The sequence below is a fragment of the Vulpes lagopus genome, chromosome 9 (assembly GCF_018345385.1).
Source record: "Vulpes lagopus strain Blue_001 chromosome 9, ASM1834538v1, whole genome shotgun sequence".
NCBI lineage: Eukaryota > Metazoa > Chordata > Mammalia > Carnivora > Canidae > Vulpes > Vulpes lagopus.
Genome location: NC_054832.1, coordinates 29,650,517 through 29,677,315, shown reverse-complemented (window position 1 = coordinate 29,677,315; position 26,799 = coordinate 29,650,517). Strand labels below are relative to the sequence as shown.

Genomic DNA, 26,799 nt, shown 5'->3' with positions numbered 1-26,799 from the left:
AAAGAAGGAAGAGGGTGGGGGTAAGGAAAACCATCAGGAGGCTCAACACTAAGACGTAACTCCCTTTCCATGGGAAAGGGAGTTATAATGAATCCATACAATTGACAAACTGGGTGGAAGAGATAAAAAACTAAGAGAAGACTCCTAGAACTTGGTGTCCTAGCCCTCTCAGGGCTTTAGCACACCAAGACAGTGAGTTTTGTTTATCATTCCACCAAAATTTATGTGACAAGGACCATCCCTTAGTGAAATATCTCAGAATGGCCAATCTTATAAACAAAATAATTAAAACCTTAAACTGTGAATGTAATTCTATATTATTGCAATTAATAATTGGAGAAATGGACACAATCAGTGAGGTAGAGAAAACCTCAGAGTCATAAAATGCATCCTTTTCTATTATTTCTTGATGATCAGGGTTGTTGGGTGGTTATAGGCTGCCTGAGCACACCTAAAAATCTGCTTACTGTCCAACTGCCCTTTATTAGGCCTTATCTCTATTCAGCATGTGGCAGACACAGACATCCACTAGGGGTATCTAGTCTTCAGACTAGAGTTGAAAGTATCAAAACATCAAGCCAGCCCCTGAAAAAGCCTCGAGTTTCTTCTCTCAGTATATGCTAAGCTTTTAACAAATTCAAGGGACAGATTGTTCTAAAAAGACATTAAAAATTTGACCGTTAGCAATTTTTCACATGGGAAGTACTAAACTGTGCAACTTAATATGAGGGTTTTAATTGTTTAAATATTTTTTAGGCTCCTCTAAAAACTTCAAATACTGCTGTTTAACATTTCTTCTCAAAACTTGCAATAACGTATGTTCCTAAAGTTTTTAAGCTTTGTGTTACCAAAATCATGCATTTCTAATATGTACTATTGCAGTAATCTCATTAGACTAGGGACTGTTGAAAACTATGACCTAATATTTAAAATTACATTTTTTTCTAGTACGGTCTATTTACACAGAGCTCATTAGAAGCTTCATTGTGTTTCAACCTAGAAAAATAAAGGACAGATTTAGAGGTTTCACAGGACTCAATGATTTATACTTAAAACTGAACTATTTGTGTGATGATATAGAAAACCAGTACTACTAAGTTAAAAGATCCAAGGTAGAGATCTGTGTAAAACCCATTGGAATGGGGTTAAGTAAAGATTGCCCTTATTAGTTATGAGAATTAGTATAGGATGAAATTCAACTATATCAAGTGCAGAATTGGAGACTTAGAACAGGAGCCAAAGGCAGGAAATAAGAACTATGTTGAGAATATAGTGGCCTTTCAAATAGCACAGTGGTTAAAAGATCTGAGGTTAGAATCTTGGCTCATTTACTATTATGTGACTGTGGGCAAGTAGGCAGAACTCTCTGCCTCAATACTATCATCTATAAAAAGAGGTAACATCAGTTCCTATCTATCTCAGTTGTTGAGAGCATCCAGAGGCCTGACAAAGGCAAAATTTCAGCACAAGATCTAGTGTGTAATTAGTGATCCAAGAATGTGAGCTATCATGAGTGTAAAAATTTACCAGCTAGGACAGTCCCAGATGGAGGATGAGAGAAAGTACAAACAAGCTACTAGGATACTCCATGTGTAGTAGATATGTACATACATGTGTATAAATAATTTTAATAAGTCTTTATATCTGCACACTACTCAAATGAAAGACATTATCCAAACACCAATACCTGTAGTCAATAGAATGGCTTTACCCTTGTTTAAGTCATGCAGCCAAAGAAATGGAATATAATCATTCTACCTACATGGAAAGTCCTCTACTTCAAACATGAGGAACGAACCTTAGGAAAACAAGAGATCCAAATGTAATTTTGACCTTAGAGATACGGGAAATTACACTCTCTGTACCCTACTCCCTTCATCACATAGAAGGGGAAAATACTTGACCTAACCATATCAGATGATTGTGTGGAGTACCAAATTTAAGAGGAGAACAAAAAGAACAGGTGAAAAGTACCACGTAAAAGTTGTATCATTCCCTAGAGCTAAATAAGCCCACCTAAAATATCGCTGTACTGTGTATCACAAAATATTCAACAGATCTTGCTCGAAAAGCGCAGCATCCTTTTTTAAGGACAATGAAGATGTTTAACTTATGAAGTGTACTAAAGGTGGTCTATCCTGGCCATTAGGGTAGTGACCACAGGGTATTAAAATTCTGGCCTTGGGTTTTAATTGTAATCAAGTTGCAATTAGGTAGGATGAATGGAATCCAGCCAGAAATTTATATATTGTTTTCCAGGTAGCTGTCTTCTATGCCTAAGTGTCCTTTATTTTAACTTTGGGGGATACGTATAATTTCAAAAGTAGCCTTTTTTCCTTCTGACTCATTTTAAAGTGTTAGAATAGTTCATTTTAAAAAATACCCAAAATTCAAATTTTTGAAATATGTTGGTAGATGCACTGTAATATTTGAATGTTTAAGAATTGTATCTTGCCAAAAAAAGAAAAAACTATATCTTGCCCACCCACACACAAAAAAAGTGAAGAAACACTGAGGTTTGTGTAAAATCATGTGGTAAAACAATGAGGAACTATAAAAATGTTGGCTCTACTTCTTGTATATTCAAGTGATACATATTTGAAGTCATTCTCAAAATAGCTGAAATTAAAACTTGGACACATTTGCCTTGAATACAAAGCTAGGTGTTTAAAGCTGCTTTTCTCTCCCCTGCCACCCCCCATTTAGAGCAGATGAGAAGGGAGGACAATTTCCTCAAAATCAAATAAGGGAAGGAATGCAATAATTAAGTTATTTTTAAAAATCATAAAGCAAACTAATGTCTCATCAAGCTTTATTTTCCTATCAAGTAGCAGATCTTTCATCTTGGTCATTCTTTGTGCCTCTCCTTTTTTTGGTAACTTGTCAGCCTTTCATATTAAGGTAGAACCAGAGCAGTTTAATAATCTTCAGACCTAAGACTTAGTTGAATTTTTTCAAATGTTGGAAAATGCATCTCTCTCTACCGAACAAAACAGAAAAGTGTACAGAAGCTAATATGAGTCTTGCTTGCCACTCAACCCTAATGCAAGGAGAAAGAACAATCTTAATCCCTTCACACTCCAAATATGCTAGAGCAGGAATTGGCAAACTTTTCCTCTAAAGGGCCGGATAGTAAATATTTTAGGTTTTGTCTGTATAAACTACTCAACTCTGTTGTAGAGCAAAAGCAGCCATAGACAACATGTAGACAGATGATTAAGTGTGGCTGTTTTCCAACAAAACTTTATGAACACTGAAATTTGAAGTATCATTTTTGTGTACCACAAAATATTGTTCCTCTTTTGCTATTTTCCCCCACCACTTAAAAAAAAAAATCTAAAAACTATTCTTACAAAGGCCCCACAAAAAGATGGCAAGCCATACTTTGCCCATAGGTCATAATTTGTTAACCCCTGGGCTACAGAATTATTGAAAGCCATGGGGAATGTTGAAAGAAAAGAAGAAAAAAAGAAACAGGTTTTATTTTTAAAACACCAAATGGTAAGCATTTAAGCTTAGGGAGGTTATTGATATTGGTATCCATATCAATCTGACTGTGTACATAAAGCAAATATCAAATGAATAATAGCATGCTGGAATCGAGTCATCTTAACTGGGAACATTTTTACTTCCATGATTTTCCATACTATATTGATAAATCAAGAAAGAGGACTCTCTCTGAGTTGTCAATGTGTCAAAATCCCATGCTGTTTTAATAAGCTTTTAGTTTCTTGATTGCATATGGCATTGACTGGTCAGTGAAGGGTAGGTTGGGGAGAAAGGACAGTACCAAATGATGCATTTTGGCTAAAACCTATTTAATATTTATGCCTAGTCTTATGGTCTGATATAACTGCCCAACTTTGTGAAGGTAGCCTTGTTATGTCTGCTTACCCAGTTTGATGATAAAAGTAGATAGTTTCAGCCATGCTATGTAGTGGCAGCAAACCCCCAGGCTTGTCAGTGGACTTCTTAGAACTTGTTACCTGCTCTGTAAATGGGGATAACACTGCTTCAGTCCTAGGATTACCAGAAGCAAATGAAAGGATGGATGTGAATGCACTTTAAAACCTTTAAAAGTGTTAACTAGGAGCCATACTTGCACAAAGGAAAACAGTACAAGGTAGCATCTGCCTTTAAAATAGACATGATACTGTCAAACTTGGGTCTAAACTGAAATAAGAGTCTCATGCAAAAGAACTACCAAACCACAAGAAAATTAAATGTAAGCTTAAGAAACAAGACTTCCTCTATTAAATAACAGAGCAGGCTTTTTACTTTCCAACCATCAGGATTCTAATGAAAAATTAAAAAAAAAAAAAGAAACCTTTTATAAGCATTGAGAATTACAAAGCCATGTTTGCCACAGAGATAGAAATAGTTATTCTAGCTCTCAGGATATTTGATATAACTTAGCTTCTAGAAAGAGAGAAAGTGTGTCCCATTAGTTTTCTCTAGAGGATTATGTAATACAATTAAAGCAGGTGTGCTCACAACAAAGTGCTATGGCATTGCTGACATGGACCAGCATATGAAACATCCACAGTGTGCAGGGAATAACCATTACTGTAGTTGCTGATGACATCTCTGAAGTGGCCTACTTCTTAAACCCTTGATGGCTTAGCCACACTGGAGCTACAGGTCATAATGATGGGAACTAAGATGGCTCTGTTACAGACAGCCACAGAAGGGCCACCATAATCTTTCAAAGGCTCCAGTTAGTCATGTCATTTCCCTTTAAAATCCTCAGCAGCTTTCCTTTGCTTCTAGGATCAGTTTAAATCCTTGATTTTAGAGCCCAAGATAATTCTGGCTAGATATATCCTTCTACTTCCTTAGCCTTGTCGCCATGGGTACCTCTACCATGGCCAGGGTAAAGTTTCCTCTAAACTTCCCATGTCGTCCCAGCATCCAGATACTAGAGACAACAATTCTTGTCTTGGAATTGTCATAATCCTTGCATCAAAGGGGACCCCATGAAGCAAACAGAACACATCTTATTCTATTCTATATCACAGGGCCTAGCAAAAGTGCTTGACCTAACAGATGATGACAGGTGTTAACTGTGGAATGACTAACAAATATACTAAATTTCTATTAGCTTAGAATAAACACTGAAACAGATTCCACCTTGTATATTTTAATGCAATAGCATGATTTTGGTATAAAAATACATTATAAAGAGCCCCATTTCCAAATCAGGCACCAACTTATTGCATACTACAATGAAGCTTTTTTTTTTTATCTTTAAGAAACAAAAATAAGGCCTATTCCTTAACTATAAACCAAGTAGAGAGGAACACTGGAGAATGTACTTTGCAGAAACCAGAAATTATAGAATATATAGAGAGTGAGTCATAAAGAGATCAATATGAAAATGGTAACTGCCAACAGTAAATATTATAGATTTTTTTATAGACTCATGACAGTTATTAGACCTAGAAGCCATTACCCGAGACTGTGCTGCGTAATTTGTGTAAGCTCGCAAAGCTAGTTTCTGTTAGAGCTCAAATCAGAGCTGAGTTCTTCGTAATCATCCAGCGTTCTTTCAAAGATGTGATTTAACCACAAATTGATTTCTCTTTAGAAGATACAAATCTCATGTCTTGAGATCCTTAGTGGGGTTTAAAACACTTAAAATGGTTCACCATTTCAGGGTGGGGGGGGAAGCAGTCAAAAAAACATTGAGATTTTTCTATATTCAGGTTTGTAATTGTGCATAATAGTTTCATCTATGCTACATGGTTTATTTTTTAAGGAACAATATAACAAATAGAACATTCCACTGGTGTATCTCAGTCACTGGAGTCATGCTGTTCCTGGCTAATTATGTGACTTTCGGGAAGTACTTACTTAGAAACCTCAATATGCACATTTTTTGGTGGTGGGTGAAGGGGATGAGGCAGAGGAAGAATCAATTAGGTCTCTTCCAGATCTACACAATTTTTTTTTAATTAAGGGAACTTCTACACATCTGGCAGAAGCCTCATAGGGTTGTGAACACATATACACACAGTCTCATTCTGGATGATCAGTGAAAGCATTAATTGAATAAAACATCCTCCCTCTAAGCTACAACACTTCTCTCTACCTGAACTCCACCTATAAAATGATGAGACAGGAGATAGTTCACAATGTGCCCAATTACAGAGAAAAGTATCACCCAATTGTTTTCATCATCATCTATCATCATCAAATTAAAATAATAAAAACAGTGAAAAGAGTGGTCATGTGATGAATAGCCTCCCTGGTTGCTCCACTGTACCACTACCTTCCTAATCGCTTTTCACTTCTCATCAAGAAATTGGTTTCTTTAGTTTTATATGATTTTAAATGCTAAAAGTAGTTAATAGGAATGTCCTCATTAAGTATGAAAGTAGTTTCAATGTTAAGCTTGTATGTTCCACAGACTTATAAAGTAATCCCTCTTTAAAACAAACTGAAAAGCACGTCAAGAAACATGGAGTCCAGTAACAAAGAACATAGCTGGTCACCAGACACACATTCCAGTACCAACTCTGCTGTGTACCAGTCAGTGAATGAGTAACTATTAAATTCTCTCAGCCTCAAATAGGAATTGATTGTACAAGCTGTTGAAAAGACTGAGGCAAAAGACTGTCTATTATTAGTAATAAGGACAAGATATCTTTCACGGAACAGCAGCTAATATTACTGAGCCCACTCCCCTATTCTCAGAGACCTCTGCAACCTAGGATTGATAATCAGTCAATTCTTATGTATTGAACACCTTTTAGGTGCCAAGCCCTTGACTGGCTGGCTACAGGCAATTATTGTGGTTCTGTTGAGACAAGTTTGGATACAATCCTCTGAAGCTAAAATCAATTGACAAATGTTTTGTTTTATCCTAGTCATAGGTGCATCACAACAGCCAGCTCTCTTACAGGGATGGAATTTCTTAAGAAGAAAGCATAAGAATCCAGAGACTCAGCAGGTAATGACATCTCAATTATCTTCTGATAAGGAGGCAGTGGGACCATTCATATGGTCCCTTTAAAGAACTATTCCTTAACCTTATCAAGATTGTCAGTTTTTTAACTGGCTGGTAGCAGCTCTTTTTGTAATGGTGTAAAAGCCACTTTAGCCAATGAGCCTTCCCCAGCTGACAGTAAACTGTTAACCAAGAGTGTGTTTTCTGTAGAGTGTACTGTAGGGAAAGGTCCCTCTTTGGGAAAGAAACCAGCTTAAGAGAATGTTCTTTCCAACGGTGTCAATTAAAAGTAAGGACCTACTCCTTACCCAGCTCAAAAAAGCTATTCTAAACCTTAACAAGTAAGTGTTTTGTGATTTTATTTTCTCCAAGAGAAGCAGCATGGTATGGTTAAAGAAACATAGCTAAGTGAAATAAATCAGAGAAAGGCAAATATTGCATGATAACACTTATTTGTGGAATCCTAAAAAAAAGAGAAAAGAAAAACTCAGGGGTGGGGGTGGGGGTGGGGGAGATCAGATTTGTGGTTACCAGAGGCTGAAGGCAGGGTGAAAGGGAACTGAATGAAGGTAGTCAAAAAGGTACAAACCTCCAGCTGTAAGATATGTAAGTATCAGGGATGGAAGGTACAACATGTGGAATATAATTAATACTGCTTCTTGGTACATTTGAAGAATGTTAAGAGTAAATACCAAGGATCTCAGCACATCTCATTTCTTTTGTTTTTTGTATTTACATGAGATGACAGATGTTAACTAAATTTACTATGGCAATCCCTTCACAAAATACATAAGTAAAATTGTGCTATACATCTTAAATATGCACACTGCCATATGTCAATTAGATCCCAATAAAACTGGGTTTAAAAACAAACAAAAAGACACACATGTGTTAGAATTAGAATCTCCGATCTCATCCTTGGCTCCGCTTCATATGTATGTCCTTGGGTAGGTTTCTGAATCTCTCTGAACTTGTCTTTTCAATCGTAAAATGTAAGCATTTACCTACACATCCTTACATATAGCTCACAGTTGTCCAGATTTGATTAAAAACATTTTAAACACTCCTGTTAATTTTAAATACCTAGACCTTTTTCCAAATGCATCATTAAACTTCATGATCCAGAAATGGCAGACATTTCTAAAAGCACTCAAATTTGACATGTAGTAATTCTTTAAAAACACCTAAACACTGGTCTTGGAATTCACAAATTAAGGGATGGTTATATTTAATTGTGAGTTTTCTTACATGTTCAAAATTACTAGTTTTTAAACCTGTATCAGCTCAAAACATGTCAACATTCTCTTAGCCTAAAACATTCTTATGAAGTGCCAAAACAAGGCAGAATCATAAAATATAGAATAGCTAAAAACAAAAGTAGCAAATTCCCTGGATTCATAACTTATTTGTTTACAAATGATTTTTGAAAATACACTGTCTCTGGCAACAAAAGGATATGTATTATTTTCTTATACATAAAAAGTGAACTAGTTTCTCTTCCTGTCACTTCAGCACATTTCTAATCCTCCTCCTGGCAAATGAATAAAACAAAACCTTGACTGATAGTAGCTAAGATGATACTTTATAGGTTACTGAGTGAACAAGCATTCTGTCCAAGGCTACTATGGGTAGCCTTGGGTCCTATGTCCTCTTGTCTTTTCAGTGATCTTATTTCCTCAATTGTCCCCCTTTTTCTCCACCTCATCCAGCTCTTTTCCCAGTCAAGTCTCCTTCCATCTTTATATACACTCACGCACAAAGATCTCCTAATCCAAGAGCCTTCTTGCTATCATTAGATATTTTTCAACCAGTGTAGCAATGTAGAAATAGAGAGGACTATCTATAATCGTGATGGCTGCTTGCCTAAATCTCCATGTGCTTCCTCAAACCACAGCAGTTAGGATAGTGCTCCAACAGTAACAATGAACTACTCCCATTAAGGTCAACAGTTTTATTGTTTAAACAACTCAACTTTGATATTGACCACTTGCTACCTTTCAAGCCTTCCTACTTCTTTCTTCTAGGACATCAGTCTCTGGTTTTCTATTTTCCTGGTGATTCCCTCCACAGGCTGTCCTTTGCTTGCTGCTAAAATGTCAACATTCTTCAGGCTTTAAACCCCAGGGCTCACCCCTTTACCCCCTTCAGTTGATATCCTCTTTTTCCTGCCAATGATTAAGATTAGAGCTCCCTTGAGAGCTTTGAATGCTTACATCTAACTGTTCGTTAGGTACTTTCCCCAGGACATGTCATACCACCTTGAACTCAACATGTCCCAAATGAACCATTCTCTACGATAATGGGCTTTCTCACCAGGACATGTGCTATTCCTCCTATATTCTGTACCTAAATAAATTTTACTGCCTAGCTCCCAAGCCAAAATCATAAGAGTAATCTCAATTTCTCTCTTCACCTTTAGCCAAATTATCAAGTCCTCTTGATTCTTCCTCAATATCTCTCTCCATGTACTTGTTTCCACTATGACTACCTTCATTCATTCATTCAACAAATATTTGTTGAGCCCCACTGTGTGTCAGATACTGTTCTGCATATCATGAGCCTGAAGGTAACAGACCAAAATCCCTTTCCTCCCTCTTGGAGTTTACATTCTAATGGGAGAGGTATTAAGTAAAACATAAGCAAAATATACAGTACGTTAGTTTATCCATAATGTTAAGGAAAGAAGGGAGGGAAGGAGGAATAGGGGAGCAGGAAAGGAAGGAGGGATAAAGAGGGAAGAAAGGAAATATTGGGATAAAGAAAGTTAACATTTAAGACAGATTAGCCCGGGAAGGTCTGATGAGGAAACAGCCATTCTTGAGCACCTGGTGGGCTCAGTTAAGTATCAAGCCTTCTGGCTCAGGTCATGATCCCATAGTCCTGGGATGGAGCCTTGAATTAGGCTCCCTGCTCAGTGCGGAGTCTACTTCTCCCTCTCCTCCTCCCCACCCCCGATCCTGCTCTTGCACACACTCTCTCTCTTAGTGCCAAGTAAATCTTAAAAAAAAAAAAAAAAGCTGGAAAAATGTTTATCTTAAGAAAATAAATCAGACAAATGTATAAAACTACATGTGTGTATGTGAGAGACTATGAGGATATTCTTCACGTAACTGTTTATATTAATGAAAAACTAAAAACGAAGTTTAATAGGTAATGAAATATACTAGGATATATCCACTCAATGGGATGTATGCAGCCATATTTAATGACATTAACAAAATGTTCATAATCCTTTAAATTAAAACAAGTCACAAAACAGAACAAGGATACATTTTAAGGGGAGAAAGTCATAAACATGCATAAAAACAAAAGATTGAGAATAGAAGCCAAAATGTTAACTTTTGTTATCTTTGGGTGTTTTTTTTATTTTTGCTTTTGCCTTTTAAGGCCTATGTGCTTTCTAGGCTTTCTACAAGAAATATTTATAACAATTTTAACAAAGGAATAAAGTGTTTTCATATGAATGAGTTTATCAATAAATGCGAAAAAATAGGAAAAAATATCACATAACAGAATCAGAGACTATGGCAGTTCTTAGTGTCCATTAGTGTATGTATTTTTCATAGTATGCTTCAAATGGTTAATGAATTGGATTTTGCCAGCAAGTCTGATTTTATAAGCTCCATACCATATGTACCAACAAGCCACCCCTAGCCAACACTTCATAGAGCAAGTCTTCCTTCAGAAGGAGGATATTTGTTTTGAAATATTACTCTGAAATCTTACTCTAAGCTGAAATCTTACTCTAGTGATTAGAAAACAGATGAGCATGTTTCATTTCTAGGAATTTTTATAAAGCTACTGTTGCTTGAAGTATATTTTTCCCTCTATGATAGAGCAATAATCACCTATGTAAACAAAATGTGGATAGGATTTCAACTTCTAAATATGTGACAGCTTTTCCAATATAACTCCACCTCCTCACCTCTGAATAGAATACAAACAACAATGGAATATATGCAAAGTATGGGGGATAAAGCAAATAATCAGTATGAAAGAACCATGGCCATCCAAAGTCCCATACTGAAAAATTAAATAATTTTCCACTTTCACTTTGATTCGCAGGAGTCTTAATAAGCCCCTCCCACTTGTATAAGTAATGATTTCATCTAGGTCAGTAAACTGCAACATCGATTGCATTCACTTACTATAAGTATATCCATAGCAAATCTGTTCTCACATGTAAATTCCCTTTCCAAGGCTGATTCACAGTCACTGCTCTCCTTTCTAAGAGGTAAACTCAGCCAAAATGTGCTTGTTAACCCTTGCCTGGATGTATCTCCAAAGACGACCCTTAGAAATGCTATGGAGTATTGCTGAGGTAGCTGTCCAAACCAATTTGCCTGGGACAGTCCTGGTTTACACTAGTGTCCCTGCATAGTTATTAATAGATTTGTCAATTCCTAGGGCTGAGTGGCACATTACAGAGCCAGCCTGTCTATAAACAGGATATATAATGCTAGGCCTAGAACTTGGAATAACTGCCGGGAGCCACCTAACTTTATCTTCCTTGTGCGTGGATATGCACCAAATATTCATGGACTCTGATCCCGCCCAACCCCTCCCCAACCAGTAAGTCTAAAGCAATCTAAATAGGAATCCATTTCAAGGTAAACCTATCCATCCATGGAAGTTTAAAAAAAAAGCTATGGGAGTATGGGAGACATTTACTAGGAGAGCCCCCAAATCACACAACTTAACAAGGTACATCCTTGCAAAAATTAACCAGCCTGTTGATACACGTTTGGATTAATGATTACATAGGCAGAACTCCCAATAAACTTATGAACAAAAGTAGATCTGAATTTCCTCTGAGCCTATCTATTTCTATCTCTGCTAATGGCAAAATTATTCACCTTGCAACCTTAGGATCAAATTTGATTCTCTCTTTTCACTCTCTGAAATTAGTTACTAAGTCCCATTGATTCGGTTTTTTAAAGTTCTGGAATTCATTATCCACTAACCTTTCATCAGAACAGATTTCTAACTTGCAGTTGTTACAGGAGCCTTCCTCTACTTTCTATCCTTCTCCAATTTATCTCCCCACTGCTGCTACAATCATCCAGAACAAAACAACCTCCCCAGGCCTCCTCTGCTCAAAACCTGCAGGTAATATCCAGACTAGTTGGCCTGGTACTCAAGATCTTTATCAGTTCTCCATTCCAACCACTCTTCCTACTAAACACATATGACTCAAAGGTTCTCATTCAGGGATAGTACTGCTCCACGAGGAGGGTTTGAAAAAGTTTGGGGACAATTCTTACTCATCACAGTGACTCATTCGTCGACAGGGACTGAGAATACTAAGTGTTCAGCAATGTAGATTAAGTTGCCTTGCCAAAATACCAATAGCATCCCAGATGAGACTTGTTGTTCCCAACCACATTATTTTTAGACATGTGTGGCTCCTTCTTTCTAGAATCTATTAGTTCTTTCTCCTTCCAAAATAATATTGACCTTAGATGATTCCATTCAAACTCTCCTCTTATCTAAAGACCTTGACTGATTTCATAGTCATATACACAGTAGTAATGGGAGAAACTTACTCCCATAACGTACTGCTTGCCTGCTGACACAGCTTAGTGTACTGAATTAAGATTAAACTTCTTACCCATTTGTCATTTCACTCCATGTTATTTTTTCCTTATCCCCTCTATGCCCTAACATTTAAGCTCCTTAAATAAAGAGATATTTCTGTGACATCTCACTTTTTTTCAACTCCAACTTCTACTGCTTACCTAGAAGTTGAGAATCATTCTATAAGTGATTTTTGGAATAAAAATCATTCCTGCATGCCTATGTACAGAATGCCACTCCTTAATAACTTTTTTGTAGTTGTTAAACTTAGAACTCAGAATACTCTAAGGTAAACTAAATATTATAGTTATATCTTTTATCAGCAATGGTGCTTTACAGAACCTTAAATGTATTAGATTATAGATTAGACTAAACAAGGAATTACAAACTCAGATAAAAAAGGCAAAAGAAGCCATAGACACTGTAGTAAAGTGGAGAGAATGTTACCAAGATATTTAAATTCCTTGGGGATTTTGGGGGGGGGGGGATGCTAAGTATGCTTTACAAAGATCTGCTAACAAGCTGTGTTTGAGATGATTGTTATGCAAATACTTAAATAATTTTAAAAAAATAGTGTGTGTGCAATATACTTCTAGACAAAAGATAAGTGTCTTTATCCTGCCCACTCAAGTTTAAGCTTAGGCTATTTCTGTAGCATATTAAAAGTAAACCCTTTTTTCAGTCCAAATTTTCAACTTAGCTCCCCACTAAATTGCATCAACAGTAAATAGCATATAAAAGTCAACTGCTCACTTGCACATCTGTTCATATCTGGGGCTCGGTGTCCATAGTACCCAGATGGACAGGAATGCAGGCATTCTCCATACTGGCGCATGCCTTCTCTTCGAAGAAAGAAGAACAACTTCTGTTGACATCGGCTGCACCCATTGTCCTTTGAACAAGACAAACAACCCTTGCAAATGGGATTTGATACATAACTAGCTGTAAAAGAAAAACACAAAACACATGTTCAAACATAAATATGATCAAGACGTCTAGTCAATACAACATGGTGAGAAGACAGGTGTCTCTTGTCCTTCTCGAATCACATAGAAATGTGCTAAAAACATTCTCCCCCCACCCCCCACCCCCCACCCCCACCCCCCAAAAAAAGATTAATTCACAACCAAACTTAGAAACAAAGGAAATTCAGGGTTAGAGCTGAAACTGAATGGCTCACAGAGATGTTAGACCAGAGAGGCAGGCCTCATGGCAGGGTCTTGAATCTAGGCCAAGAAATATGCATATGAAGACCAGACACATAGATCTCTTTATATAGACTGGAGTTGTGAGGGCTGTTTGGACGTAAAACAAGTACTAGAAGCCTTCACACCTCAATTTACCAGAGATGAGGATTTCAACCACAGATTAGGGCTATAGGGTAGGTGAGCACTGTAGAAAGAAAAATACAATCCATGAGCAACAAGAACCCCAAATCTGCAATACATCTAAGTATGGGATCCAAGTTCAAATTATCAGTGTAGAGTCAATAAATCAAGAAGCTAACATTAAAAAAAAATTGATCCATGAAAACCTACAAAGAAAAAAATATGAAACCACCCTTAAGAAATTTTCTACAATTCTGAGACCTGGAACTTGTATGGAAAGCCACCCTCACATCAAAACAAACCAACAACCTGGACCAGCAAACCTTTATGAGGAAGAATCACCAGTCTCAGAGAGATGCTTCCCACACCTAAAGATTCAGAAATAACAGAACTATCTGAAAGTCTTTAAAATGATTATCTTCAGAATACTTGAAGAGATAAAAATTAAGATTAGAAGTCACAGGGGAAGAAGCGATATCATATGACTGTGCATTAGAAAATGAAAATTCTAAAATAAAAAAATTCTATGGAAAAATAGAATAGTGTAAAAGAAAAATATTTAACCAGAAAACAAGTTTGAATAACTGTAGCACCAAACACAATAAAGATGAAAATGTGAAAAAGTTAAAAAGCCTGTAAAAAGAAAATGAAAAAGTTTTAATGCACAATCAGATGTTATAGAATTAAGAAAGAGAGCATGAGTAAGACATAATATCCAAAGAGATTGTGACTAATCAGGTTCCAGATTGAAAGGGATGAATTCTTTAGATGAAAACTTCAGAGATCTGAGTAGATCAGTAAAAACAAGACTGCATCTGAACACAATGTATTTATAACGAAAGAATGAAGTCAAACCAGACAAACATAACCTAGAAAGGAATGTTTACCTCTAGGTAGACATTCAGGTATCTCATCAGCAATAATATACACTACCTTCAACCTGTTAAGGGAAAAGTATCAAACTATAACAACAATTCTATAAGCAATTAAATGATAGTTTAAGAATGACAGCAAAAGGGATGCTTGGGTGGCTCAATAGTTAAGTGTCTGCCTTCGACTCAGGGCATGATCCCGGAGTCCCAGGATCAAGTCCCACACTGGGCTCCCTGCATGGAGCCTGCTTCTCCTTCTGCCTATGTCTCTGCCTCCCTCTCTCTCTCTCTCTCTCTCTCTCTCTCTCTCTCTCATGAATAAATAAAATCTTAAAAAAAAAAGAATGAGCTCAAAATAAAGCAAATGAATTTATTAATCACTCGCCAAAAGAATAAACTGTACATTGGAGAAATTAGAATGGAACTCAGAAGGAAGTAAAACGTAATAATCAATAGTGACCAAATCAACTAATATGTTGGTGTGTCTATGAAAACTATCAATTTTTAAGAAGTAATGATCAATTTCCATGGTTTAAAAATACATATTTTTAAAGGAGTTTATTTTTTTTAAAAGATTTTATTTGACAGAGAGAGAGCGCGTGCACACAAGCAGGGGGAGCAGTAAGCAGAGGGATAGGGATAAGCAGGCTCCCTGTTGAGCAGAGAGCCCAAAGTGGGACTTGATCCCAGGCCCCCAAGGCCATGACCTGAGCTGAAGGCAGACGCTTAACTGACTGAGCCACCCAGGTGCCCCAGTAATACATATTTTATATTTAACAGTAGTAACATGGAACACTTGAGGAGGGAAAGCAAAGTTAAAGCATTCAAAGTTTCTATATTTTGAATGAGGAAGACCAATATAAATTAAACCTCCTTAAGTTAAATGTACTTGTTAAAACTCTCAGTAGCAACCACAAAAACAGGAATAGTTAACTGCTAAACCAGTGACAACCACAGATGTAGTAAGTGTACAAAATAGGAGGTTACAACCCAAATGTCTGACCAGGAGAATGGATAAGTCGTGGTATATTTTAATAAAAAGAATTAGACGATGGACACATAACCAAACAGGAATGAACTTATATACACTATACTGAACAAAGGAAGCCAGACCAAAAAATGAAAATAGAATATGTTCTGTATAATTCTATTTATATTGATGTCAAGGATACGATATGTGAAGCTAATCTGTGGTGACAGAAATTAGAACATGAAATGCCTTTGAGGGTTTGGGACTGACTGGAAAGGGGTGTGCAGGAACTTTTGGCAGGTGTATTTGTTTCCTAGGGCTGCCTTAACAAATTACCACAATGTGGTGGCTTACACACCAGGAATTCATTCTCTCAATTCTGTGGACTGAAGTCTGAAATCAAGATGTCCATAGGACCATGTTTCTTCTGAAGCCCCTAGGGAAGAAACCACCCTTCCTGGTGGCCCCAGATGTTCCTTGGCTTGTGGCAGCTTATCTCCCATTTGATTCCATCTTCTCTACGTATCTCTGTGTGTCCTTTCTGTCTCTCATAGAAACACGGTCTTTGGATAAGGGCCCACCTTAATCCAGTAGGATCTTCTATCTGTTCTTACCTTCATTTTATTTGCAAAGCCCCTATTTTCACATAAGATCACATTCTGAGGCTCCAGGTGGACATGAATGAGAGCAGGGCTTGGGGGTGCAGACCCTATTTAACCCACTACAGAAGGCAATAGAAATGTTCTAACCTTGATTGGATATTGGCTACACAAGTGTATGTATTTTTTATAAGTAATGTGCATAATTTATAAGTAATTTGTATCAATTTTTAAAAAAATAAAACAGTGGATAGGAAGGCCATACACTAACTTCAGGGTAATGTAATTGTAATTACATCTCTTTCAAAGATTCTATACATTATGTTAAATGCTCACCTATAGGATATTCTTTACTTTTATGGTTTTTAAGTAACAAAAATAATTCATTGGAGGGACAAAGTGGGAGACTACTAAGTGTTGAAATAGCATCTGAAAGTTAATATGTAAACTTTATAGGAGTGTGCTACATCTAATGATGAAAAGAGTAATTTAAGAGAAAAAATACTGTTTCCAGCCCTGGTATAAAATTAAAATTGACATAATCTGACATCCCAACATAATTTCTGAAATGTGAAAATTTTAGTTATCCCTATACCAAGCAAGATTATAAATTTAACAGGATGCATTATTCATTTACTCATTCATTTTATCACACTCACTTCAGTTTATCAGGTTCACTCAGAAGAAGGAAGAGAAGGAAAACTCACCAATTATTGAAACTTTTAGTTTTAATGCCATATCCTATTTGCCCTACACAAAATTTTGCATATAAAATTAACATCAAGCCCTAAGTATTCAGACTAGCAGCTATACAACAAAGTACACTGGATACCATGCCCTTCCTTATAATCATTCAACACTTGAATATTTACAGCTACTTGTAGCAGATCTAACCAGGTTTTAGTTCCACAGGATGCTCTCCCTGCTTCTCCTGGGTTACCACAGCCCTGACTTGATCTTATAGCTTCTCTTCTGGAAAGAACCCAAAACAGGAGTTTGGCTCCCTTTCCAAAAGGTAAAACAAAGAACTACCAAGTCAGAACCAGGAATCAGAACCAAGATTGCCCTTTGAAATGGCCATTAAGACTTGCTTCTTTCCACCTACCACCAGAATTTGTTCTATCAACTGTTCAACTGCTTGTATCTGCATACTGAATCCATTCCATGGACATTCTCTTGCTTGCAAAACTATTGATGCTTCCCACACAGTTTCTTATTTATTACCACATATTCTAAAATCTGCAACTGGGGAGGAAAAAAGAATCAATACAGATGAAAAATTACTTCCTCAGATAGAATTCCTAATAAAATTTTAGGAGACTACTTTCTAGACATGTATATGTGTATGTAACATAATTTGTATTTTCCATAACTGAACATACTTGCCTTGTATCATAACTTGCTCAATTTCAGCCAAGTAGGGAACATCTCTTCATAGCAATGAAAAAGGCCAACATCACTCTCATTTATTTTTCGAAGTGTCAGTTCTAACTTCTGCCTCAATTTACCGCAATCACCTATTTAATTATCCCCAAAAGTACTTTTTTGGAAGACCACAACCAGTTTTCTAATCCTTAATTCAAGACCTCATTCTCAATTTCTGGTCCTCACAATTCCTGTAACCTGGATCATTTCAGAAAGTTTTATACCTCCTCTGGCTTCCATGATAATGTCTCCTCCTATACACTATTCTGATTGCCACTAATCCTCTCCTAACTCAGACCCTTATTACTTCTCACTAAGACCATTATAGTGCCCCAACCCCATACCCACCTCTTTTGCATTCTACACTCTGTTGTTGATTTTCCTGCTTTTATGTTCATTATAGGATTTCGGTTATACCTTATTCTGACACAGTAATATTGATTTATAAAGTCTTTTCACATAGCTAAATGAAAAGAAGTCTGTACTATTTACAATTTCTCCAGCTGCCTTCTAGAGGGATTCTATCCTGATATTATTATTCGTGTCCTGAGCAAGATGTAAGGAGTAGGTAAGTTTCAAAAACTGGGATAGAGCTCAACCTTTCTGTTTAAGAAAGGGGTGAAAACTGGAGAGAGGGTAGGCAGGGGGCAAAAAGCTGGGTGAGAGGAACAGAACTGGAGTCCTCAGTAGCTGTATGATGGACAAAATGACTTTGGTGGGGGTGGTGCAGGGGGGCAGCAACTAGGGAAAACTCCTTTTTCATAAAGAACATTTTATGTTCTTAGACACCATAACCCACCTTAAGTACAAAGACACTATGGCATGATATTTGTAGAAGCAATCAATGACCCTTGTGAAAGAGGAAGGCTATTGAACTAGGAGCAACCAGGAGACTAAGACCAGGGCTGAGGTTGTTGGCTGGAGCTGCATCCAAGGGAGTCCCATACAGCAGAGCCGCCTGCAACATGTCTGCGAGCAGTGTGCTGGCTGCCTTCTGCTCTTCAATTTAACTATAGATTTGAAGAGGAATTATCTCAAGGTTATCCAAATCCCAAATTAGCTTTGCAAGTAAAGAGAGAATTTGGAAGATTTACATATGTAGCAGAATGGTTTTAAAAGGCTCTCTGTCATCACAAACAAAAGTTGAAGCTATACTTACTTTTAGTTCAAAAGTTAAACCAAGAGCTCTTTATCACCATAAATCACACTCTATAGTAACAAGTATGGAGAAGAGAGAATTACAGAACTGAGACAATCAACATAAATTAAAGGCTTTTTGTTTTGTTTTTATGTATCAGAAGCTAACTTTCATCTTGACCACGAAGATTTTAGAGTCAACAAATTGTGCTCCACGTTTTTTAAAAAAGATTTTCTTAAAATCATTAAAAGCTAGGCCTTATTTGCTTGAACCTTGACTGACAATGAAAATGAATCAGAGAATACTTATCTTAGTCCATATCGGATATCTTTATAACCCTACAAATGAGGAATTCTATTAACGCAGAAGTGATGAAAGCCACAACCAACCTAAATGCTCTTCCCATCCCCCAATCTCCCTTAGCCATTAATAATGCTCCTCAATACTGAAGGACAAGGGTACATGTAATTTTTTTTTTTTTTTGTAATTCAAAGCTTCATGTCCCAAACCTCAAATAGACTTTTAAGTTTAATTAACCACTGTCCAGTGTCAACTATCCTAGTGCTCTCTACATTATAAATCACTAACTTAATTCAACAAGAAGTTCTTCGTCCATTATATGACTATACCAAGCTCAATATCTAAAGCCAGGCAAAAAATAGACTTTTAGACATGACTACAGTAATTTATTTGGTCAGGATCTTAATAAGTTAAATGGCTCTGCCTATTGCTATGAGATTTAATTCAAGCATGCAGGTGAATAAACAGATCTTAATTCCCAGCTTTGATGACCATGTTTATTTGCTTTCTCTGTAAGCTTCAACTTTTCCAACTCTAAAGCCTGCTGAGATCCAGAGCCTCATCATTCCAACCAAAACACTTTTTCTAAATCTAGACCCACCCAAAATTCTAAAGATGAAATATATCACATAAAACATTAAAAAATCTTCAAAAAGGTGTCAGGCAGTAGTATTAATACTAATCTACACATATCTCCTTGACAGGGAAAGGAGTATGTAGGTATAGAAAACAAGCAAAATTGCCAAGCAGAACCCAGGTAAGAATACCAGTATTACTAACAAATATATATAGAGTGAAAAACAGCATAAATATTATTTAATTCCAGTTATTTGTGCTCCACTTAAATTGCAAAGTAAGTCTGGTCTCTTATGAATCCTAGTATTTTAAGTTTGATCTTTTGTTAAATTAAATCCAGTTACTCACATTTTATCCCATAGTGTCTTTTATGTAGGTGTTGAAGGCCCATCTGTTTCTAATATACTCCTAACACTTTTCAAAAGTGTTCCCCTGTTTCAGGATTTAGCCCTTGCCAAGCAAGAAGAAATCTAAATTCCTTCTTGGTGAAGGCATCCATTCCTGACAAAAGGTACAAGTTTCTAATTCTAAAATAACAGGACTGAACAATAGGCTATTGGCCTCTTAGCCTCACTCCATATTTGCTGGTTAAATAAGTGTTCAAAATATTTTTAAAGATAAACAATTACTATCAACTTCATTGATCAAATTTAAGGCACCAGTAACAAGAAACCTGCCTACTGTATTCTATCTATACTAACCAAGTTGGGCACAGATCCTCCCACTAGAGTTTGGCCACACTAGTATAAAAATCCTTTGATCTCAACATGTACTACCAAACTCAAACTCAACTGAGCAATCAAAGTCATGAACTAAGGAACTACAAAAGATTTGACCAAAATGAAAAAGTACTATCTTAGGATACTTAGTTTTACCCTAAATTGTGAATATTTATAGAACATAGCATCATGGAACACATAATCTGTGATGTAAAGACAACAAATTTTAATATGCTAGATTATAATGATGCCCCAGAAAAATTTGGATGTTAAAAATTAACAATTGTTAATAAAGCTTAAACAGAGATAAATTTCTAAAATGTCCACTTAACACGAATTTATTCTAGAAAAAAAATTGAGAAAAGGCAAACTTGCACGAAAAGCCCAAAATCCCACAATCTCTAGAATTAAACCATATTTCTCAAAATCTTTTTGACCTAAGTTATTTAATAGATAATATTTAAGTAAAAGGCTTAAGAAATTTAGCTTCTCAAAGTAGTACTAGCTTTGATAAATCTATAATTTGCTAAAGATTTGATAATTATTTAATAATTCCATTTTATCCACCTAAAATAGAACAATTAGAAATGAAAGACTCAATAGGATCCTATCTCTATAATTCATCAGAAAATAACATTTCTAAAAATTTATAAGACCCCCCAATATAGAAATCATCTTTAGAGATGAATATTTTGATGACATTAAGAGTCTTAATTAGATGATCTTGCTTCTCTTAAAATATGTATCTCACCGTACAAAAATTCAAGGCTACCAGGAGATTTTAAAGTAAAGGAGAGAGAGAGGTAAATGGAGTCACAGATTTATATTAACAAAGTGCTAATAACTTGGGGGGAAAATTAAAATAATGACCATGGTTATAGTCTCCTCATTACTCACCAGTACCGGTGCCACTTGAGCCATAATCCTCATAGATTCGCACCTCAGAAGCATATTACCACCACAGTTAACTGTGGCCATAGTGTGGTTTGCTGAGTGGGATTTTTTTTTTTTTTAAAACACAGAGCAAGGAAGCAGAGAGCCTCTATGAGTCGTGTGTCATGCATACTTCAAGTGGGACAACTAAAATGTCACAGGGAAGCCCAGAATAGTCAGTAACTGCCATTTGAGAAAAGATGATGAACCAAGATATAGTTGCAAAATAAATGTGGAGCCTTACATGGGTCTGTTTGAGAGCACAACAAACCTATCCAGAACTTCACAAGACATAGACATCATTAGCAGTTAAAACAGTCTGCCCAAAGTGGAGGAGTGAACAACTCAGAACATAAGAATTGAAAAGAATTAAATGGGATTTAGAAATGCTCCAAAAACATATTTCCAAAATGGTCGTTAACACCTAAGGAAAAAAGACAAGTCATAGATATGGAAAAAAGTAGCTGTGTATACATAGAACCAGATGAAATAAAATCATAAGCCCTCGATGCAGCATATACAATTCCCTAAATGATGAAGTGTTTCCCATAATTAACGCTCACTTTGGAAACCAGGTCTATAAGAATTATTCCTTTCCTTCCCCTAAAACTCAGACACAAAAATCCTAATCCTATACTAGGTGTTAATTCTGACAGATAAGTGTGGGGGATAGTACAATTAAGGATCAGCACACACTCATCCCAAAACTAAGCTACTGAAGTGGAGGAATACGACCATCAGAATCCTAAGCTCTTCAGCTTCTACAACTGCTAACACCAAGAGCTTTAATTAGTAGATGAAAATCAGAAAAATAGAAGATGGTTTGAGATTGCTCCTTTTTTCAAAGATACATGTTTTTGAAATAAAGAATCATATGTTGTATAAAATAAGCCACCTGCCTGAGACTGTGAGATAGAGAAAAAAAACATACTCCATAAAACAATTCTAACACTAAAAGAGAAGCAAACTTAAAGTTAGAATGTGTGTGATCCTATAAGCCATTGCTAGAAATTGCTGTGTAGTACAGATTACTCATGCCAAGTGTTGGCTTGGGCTTTCACGACATACTTAAGCAACCCCATGGAAATGTTGACAGACTGTTGGTGCTAATGTTAACTCCAACATGAGCTCTAAATATATACATTTATGAAGATTGTGAAACCAACTCTTACAGGGCTTCATGTTTACATAAGAAGATAATCCAATTATTTAAAGAGAGAAAAACAAACTGCTCACAAACAGAGCCAGAATTTTATTCCATAAAGTACTTAAGTACATCTTACACTAACACTATTTCAAAATAGTTTTGCATACTTTATAAGTACTATAACATAAGTGCCATAGTATCTGACCTAACTTCCTGTAGAAAAAATCTCCCCTAATCTGACTAAACAAAAATTAAATTGTTTTTAAAAAAGAGGAAGGGGTATAGGAGTCTATTCAATATATATTCCCATCCACATCACATATATATGTTATTCAACTATCCCCCATATACCACCTGCATCCTAGAATAGAAACTAGTTTGGTAACTCCTGCTTATTCCACTTTTAATTTAAAACAATAAGTGGAAAGCAAACTGGATGCTTATTTGGTGTCATAAACACAGCCCTCAAGAAGAATCTGTGTCATAACTACCCAGATTAAAGACTCCATGTGTTTTAGATGTGGAAACTTCCATGGGTCATACCACTGTGTTTTAAATTTAAGAATGAACACTATTAGTTACACTGTCCCAGAGAAAGGTTTCTTCAAACAAAGATAATAAAATTTTTTTTAAGTTGAATTAATGAAAAACAAACTAACAAACCCTTAGGGCTAACATTATTATGCAACAATTATTCAAGACGACACTGTGATGCAAAAAAAAAAAAAAAAGTGAAAGCTTTATTATATTCAATAATTTTTAGGTCGTTCTTGGTAAAAATCACATACATGAACAAAAATCAAAATGACTCAACTACTAAACCTCCAGACCTACACAAGATACAGCTCTTGATTCTTAAAAATCAATGGTCTGCATTTAACATTTATCAACAGTTTATTTTAAACTGCCTTGTCAACATTCCTCACAGCCATCTTTACCTTAGACCCAGTTTGAAATCTATCTGCTTCACCAACATTTCATTCTCAGAAAGTTCTGTCTATTCAGAACAAGAGGCAATGAAAACGAGGAAAGTCAAATGGGGTGGGAGCTTGGGGGAGAAAAAAAATGAACTCTGGAGAATACGGTATGTGACAAATTGCAGGCGACATGCTTTCATACTTTTCGAAAGTCATGCTTATTACTCATAATTAACTCAAACAGATCAGAGAATTTAAGGGACCTTTCCAAGATCATACAGTTTGTTGGTGAAAAATTTGAATCCAGCTCCCTCAAAAGCCATGCCTTTTCTTTTCTCATTAAGAGATAGATGTACAGCACTTGGGAGACAAAACACACCCCAGCATGATTGAAACTGCGAGTTTTCCAAATTAGGCTGTCCCCTTGTCATCTGCTCACCGTGCTTCTGCTGGTTTTAGCTGCAGCAAAATAACCAAAGTTCCTTCTGATGATTAGTCACTAACAACACTATACTAATTCTTTCCTAACATAACTAGGAATATATTAAGTCTCATAAACCAACAAAATTAAGAGGTCATCCACAAAAACATTTCTGAGGAACACTGCTGAGACAGCAAAAAGGATAACTCAGGGAAATAGAGTTACAGGTTTCTTCTGGCAGAAGTTAAAGAGGATCTTCAGAATTGTAAATGGAAAGTATTTAATTGTTGGGGCATACAGCAAAAGGCCAGCACTTTTTCCACAGGGATCTCTACTTGCTTGACAAGTTCAAAGAAAACACAGACACACACATACACACACCCCTACCCAAACCATACAATTTCCTGCAAATGGGCCACTCCCCTCTGTCTTTGAAGACAGATGCAGTCCTGGCCAGGGGGCCTTTGAAGTAACAGCAGGCATACCTGTGTAATTAGAAAGGCTGGGGACGCCACTCAAATGATCAAAACTAGACTTTAAAGATGAGCTGAAGTGGGGAGATGTGCACTAACATTCTGAAGAGAGGAGAAATCTGTTCTAGACAGATTTGGAGAGTAATGTGCCACTGTTCTCTGACCACAGTTCTCCATTTCCTCCAGGGCTTGGAAGCCAAAAACAAATCACCTATTAATGGAAAACCATAAAGAGCATTTGGTCACTCTCAGAAAGTGGCCAAACTATGCCTACGTGTTTACAGACAAATGTATATATAACCACAGACCTGGATGTATACCTACATTCACATACATATATACAAATGTATGCATATACTTTTTTTTTCTGAACCATCTAAGTACAAGTAGGAGACATTATGCTCTTTTATCTCTACATTTTCTCGGTGTTCAGTATGTATTTCCAAAAACAAGGACATTGTCGATATCAGCCATATTGAGACAATACTATTTTCTGATCCATAGTCTACAGTCAATTATTCCATAATGTCCTTTGTTTCTATTTTTCTCCTGCACTAGAATCCCATCCAAGTTTATGCATTGCATTAGGTTGTCATCTCTTTAGTTTCCTTTAATCTGATCAGTTCCTCTTTCACGAGCTTGCATTTTGGAAGAGAATAGTCATTTATTTATAGAATGTTTATTTGAGTTTGTCTGATACTCCCTCACGATTGGCCACACATTCTTGGGATAACATATGAAGTGATTAACATCCTTTTTTGTGTTCTTTCTTGTGTGTGCCAAGCGGCACCTAATGAATTTGGTCACATTATTCGTGACATTAACCTTGATTCCTTGGTTAAGATGGTGTCTCCCAGGATTCTACATTGCAAAGTTACTATTTTCCTATCTAGTAAGTAATTTCTGAAAAAAAAAAAAATACAGTAACATCGTATAAATATCCTGTTCCTCATCACAATTCCACACACTAGTTATGGTATCAGTTTTTATTCTTGCCTAAGTCAATTCTCATTCTGATGGCTCTCAAAAAATAATTTTCTAATTCCATCATTCCTTCTCCATTGATTAGGGGGCATTTCAGTGTTGCATAGGAGGAGCTTGCCCTTCTGCATTTGTTTGTCTGCTTGTTTACATCAGTAGAGAATCATGGATTTCATTCAGTGGACTATCATCTGATACTGTATTTAGTGTTCAACTTATTCTTCAAGGTGCTGTGATTTCTAAGCTGTATTTTATATGCATGCCACGAAGTGTCTGGGGGTAAAGAGGAAAGATTTAATTTATCTTAGAAGAGCTAAGAAATAGGTGGTAATAGGAGCTAAGTGTTAAAAAGAAAGAAGTTTGCCCACTGGAGTTGGATATCCCAAAAATAGGGAGCAGTATGTGCCAGATGCACAGGGTTGGGGAATGCAAGGGGGAAAAAATGTTTAATAGGTCTGATAAATCTTGGCTTATTTCATTGACAATCTTTCAGCCAACAGCAAAAACAACAAAAGGAGCCACTCAGTACTTAAGTTGGATTCAAGGAAAAATGTGTAGAGAACACAAAAATTATGTTACCATGGAGTTTATAACAGTAGAACACAGAAACTGACTAGAAATATAATTGAAGACTTCAAGAATGTGTATTATTTTTAAGGTTGAAAGGATACAGGTTTGGATTTGCAGTCTATGTTTCTAAATTAGAATAAGTGTTAAGAGGATATTTTTCAAAATAAGAAATCTACTGGGGCATCTGGGTGGCTTAATCAGTTAAGCATCTGACTCTTGATTTCAGCTCAGGTCTTGATCTCATAGTCGTGAGTTCAAGCCCCACACTGAGCTCCATGCTGGGCATGGAGCTTACATAAATTCTACTTATGTAATCCCAAGGGGGAAAAATAAGTAACATTCTACAGAATTCAATATGGTTCTCAGATTAGTTCAAACATTTTAAGCAACATGTACAAAAGGGTACACTCAGGAAAAAAATAATCACAAGAGAAATGTGAAGGCGGCTAAAGTATCCTAAGGTTTATGGAATTTTTTTTAGAGCAAAATTAACGAAAAGGAAAAGTGAAACCCAACTATTAAGATACAGGTAATATTACATGAAAAAAATAAATTTTTATTTTCTGCTTTCATTTTTATAATTGTTAAAAATGAAGAGCTTCAAAGTGAAGGAAAATCAAGCATAGCTTTAAAAAATATTGAAATATAAGCAGGAAGATGCTAATGAATTATTTAATTAATGAGATATTGATTCCTGGAAAAAAAAAATGAAACAGGAGTGGATTTTTTCTTTCTTTTGAGAGAGAGAGAGAGAGAGAGAGAACACACATGGGCAGGAGGAGGGAGCAAAGTAAGTGGGAAATAGTATCTTAAACAGGCTCCCCACCCAGCACAGAGCCCAACACGGGGTTCAGTCTCATGACTGAGATCATGACCTGACTCAAAAATCAAGAGTCAAACACTT

The 26,799-nt window shown here is 36.3% G+C and overlaps 1 protein-coding gene across 3 annotated transcripts in view; it reads right to left on the bottom strand.

The window, feature by feature from the left end:
* RSPO2 (R-spondin 2) overlaps positions 1–26,799 on the bottom strand; it is a 150,157-nt gene that overhangs the window by 57,588 nt on the left and 65,770 nt on the right. For all 3 annotated transcript variants that reach the window (XM_041769323.1, XM_041769325.1, XM_041769324.1), the window contains one exon: positions 13,280–13,468. In XM_041769323.1, coding sequence (XP_041625257.1) covers positions 13,280–13,468 — 189 coding nt within the window. The remainder of the gene's footprint in view (positions 1–13,279; positions 13,469–26,799) is intronic.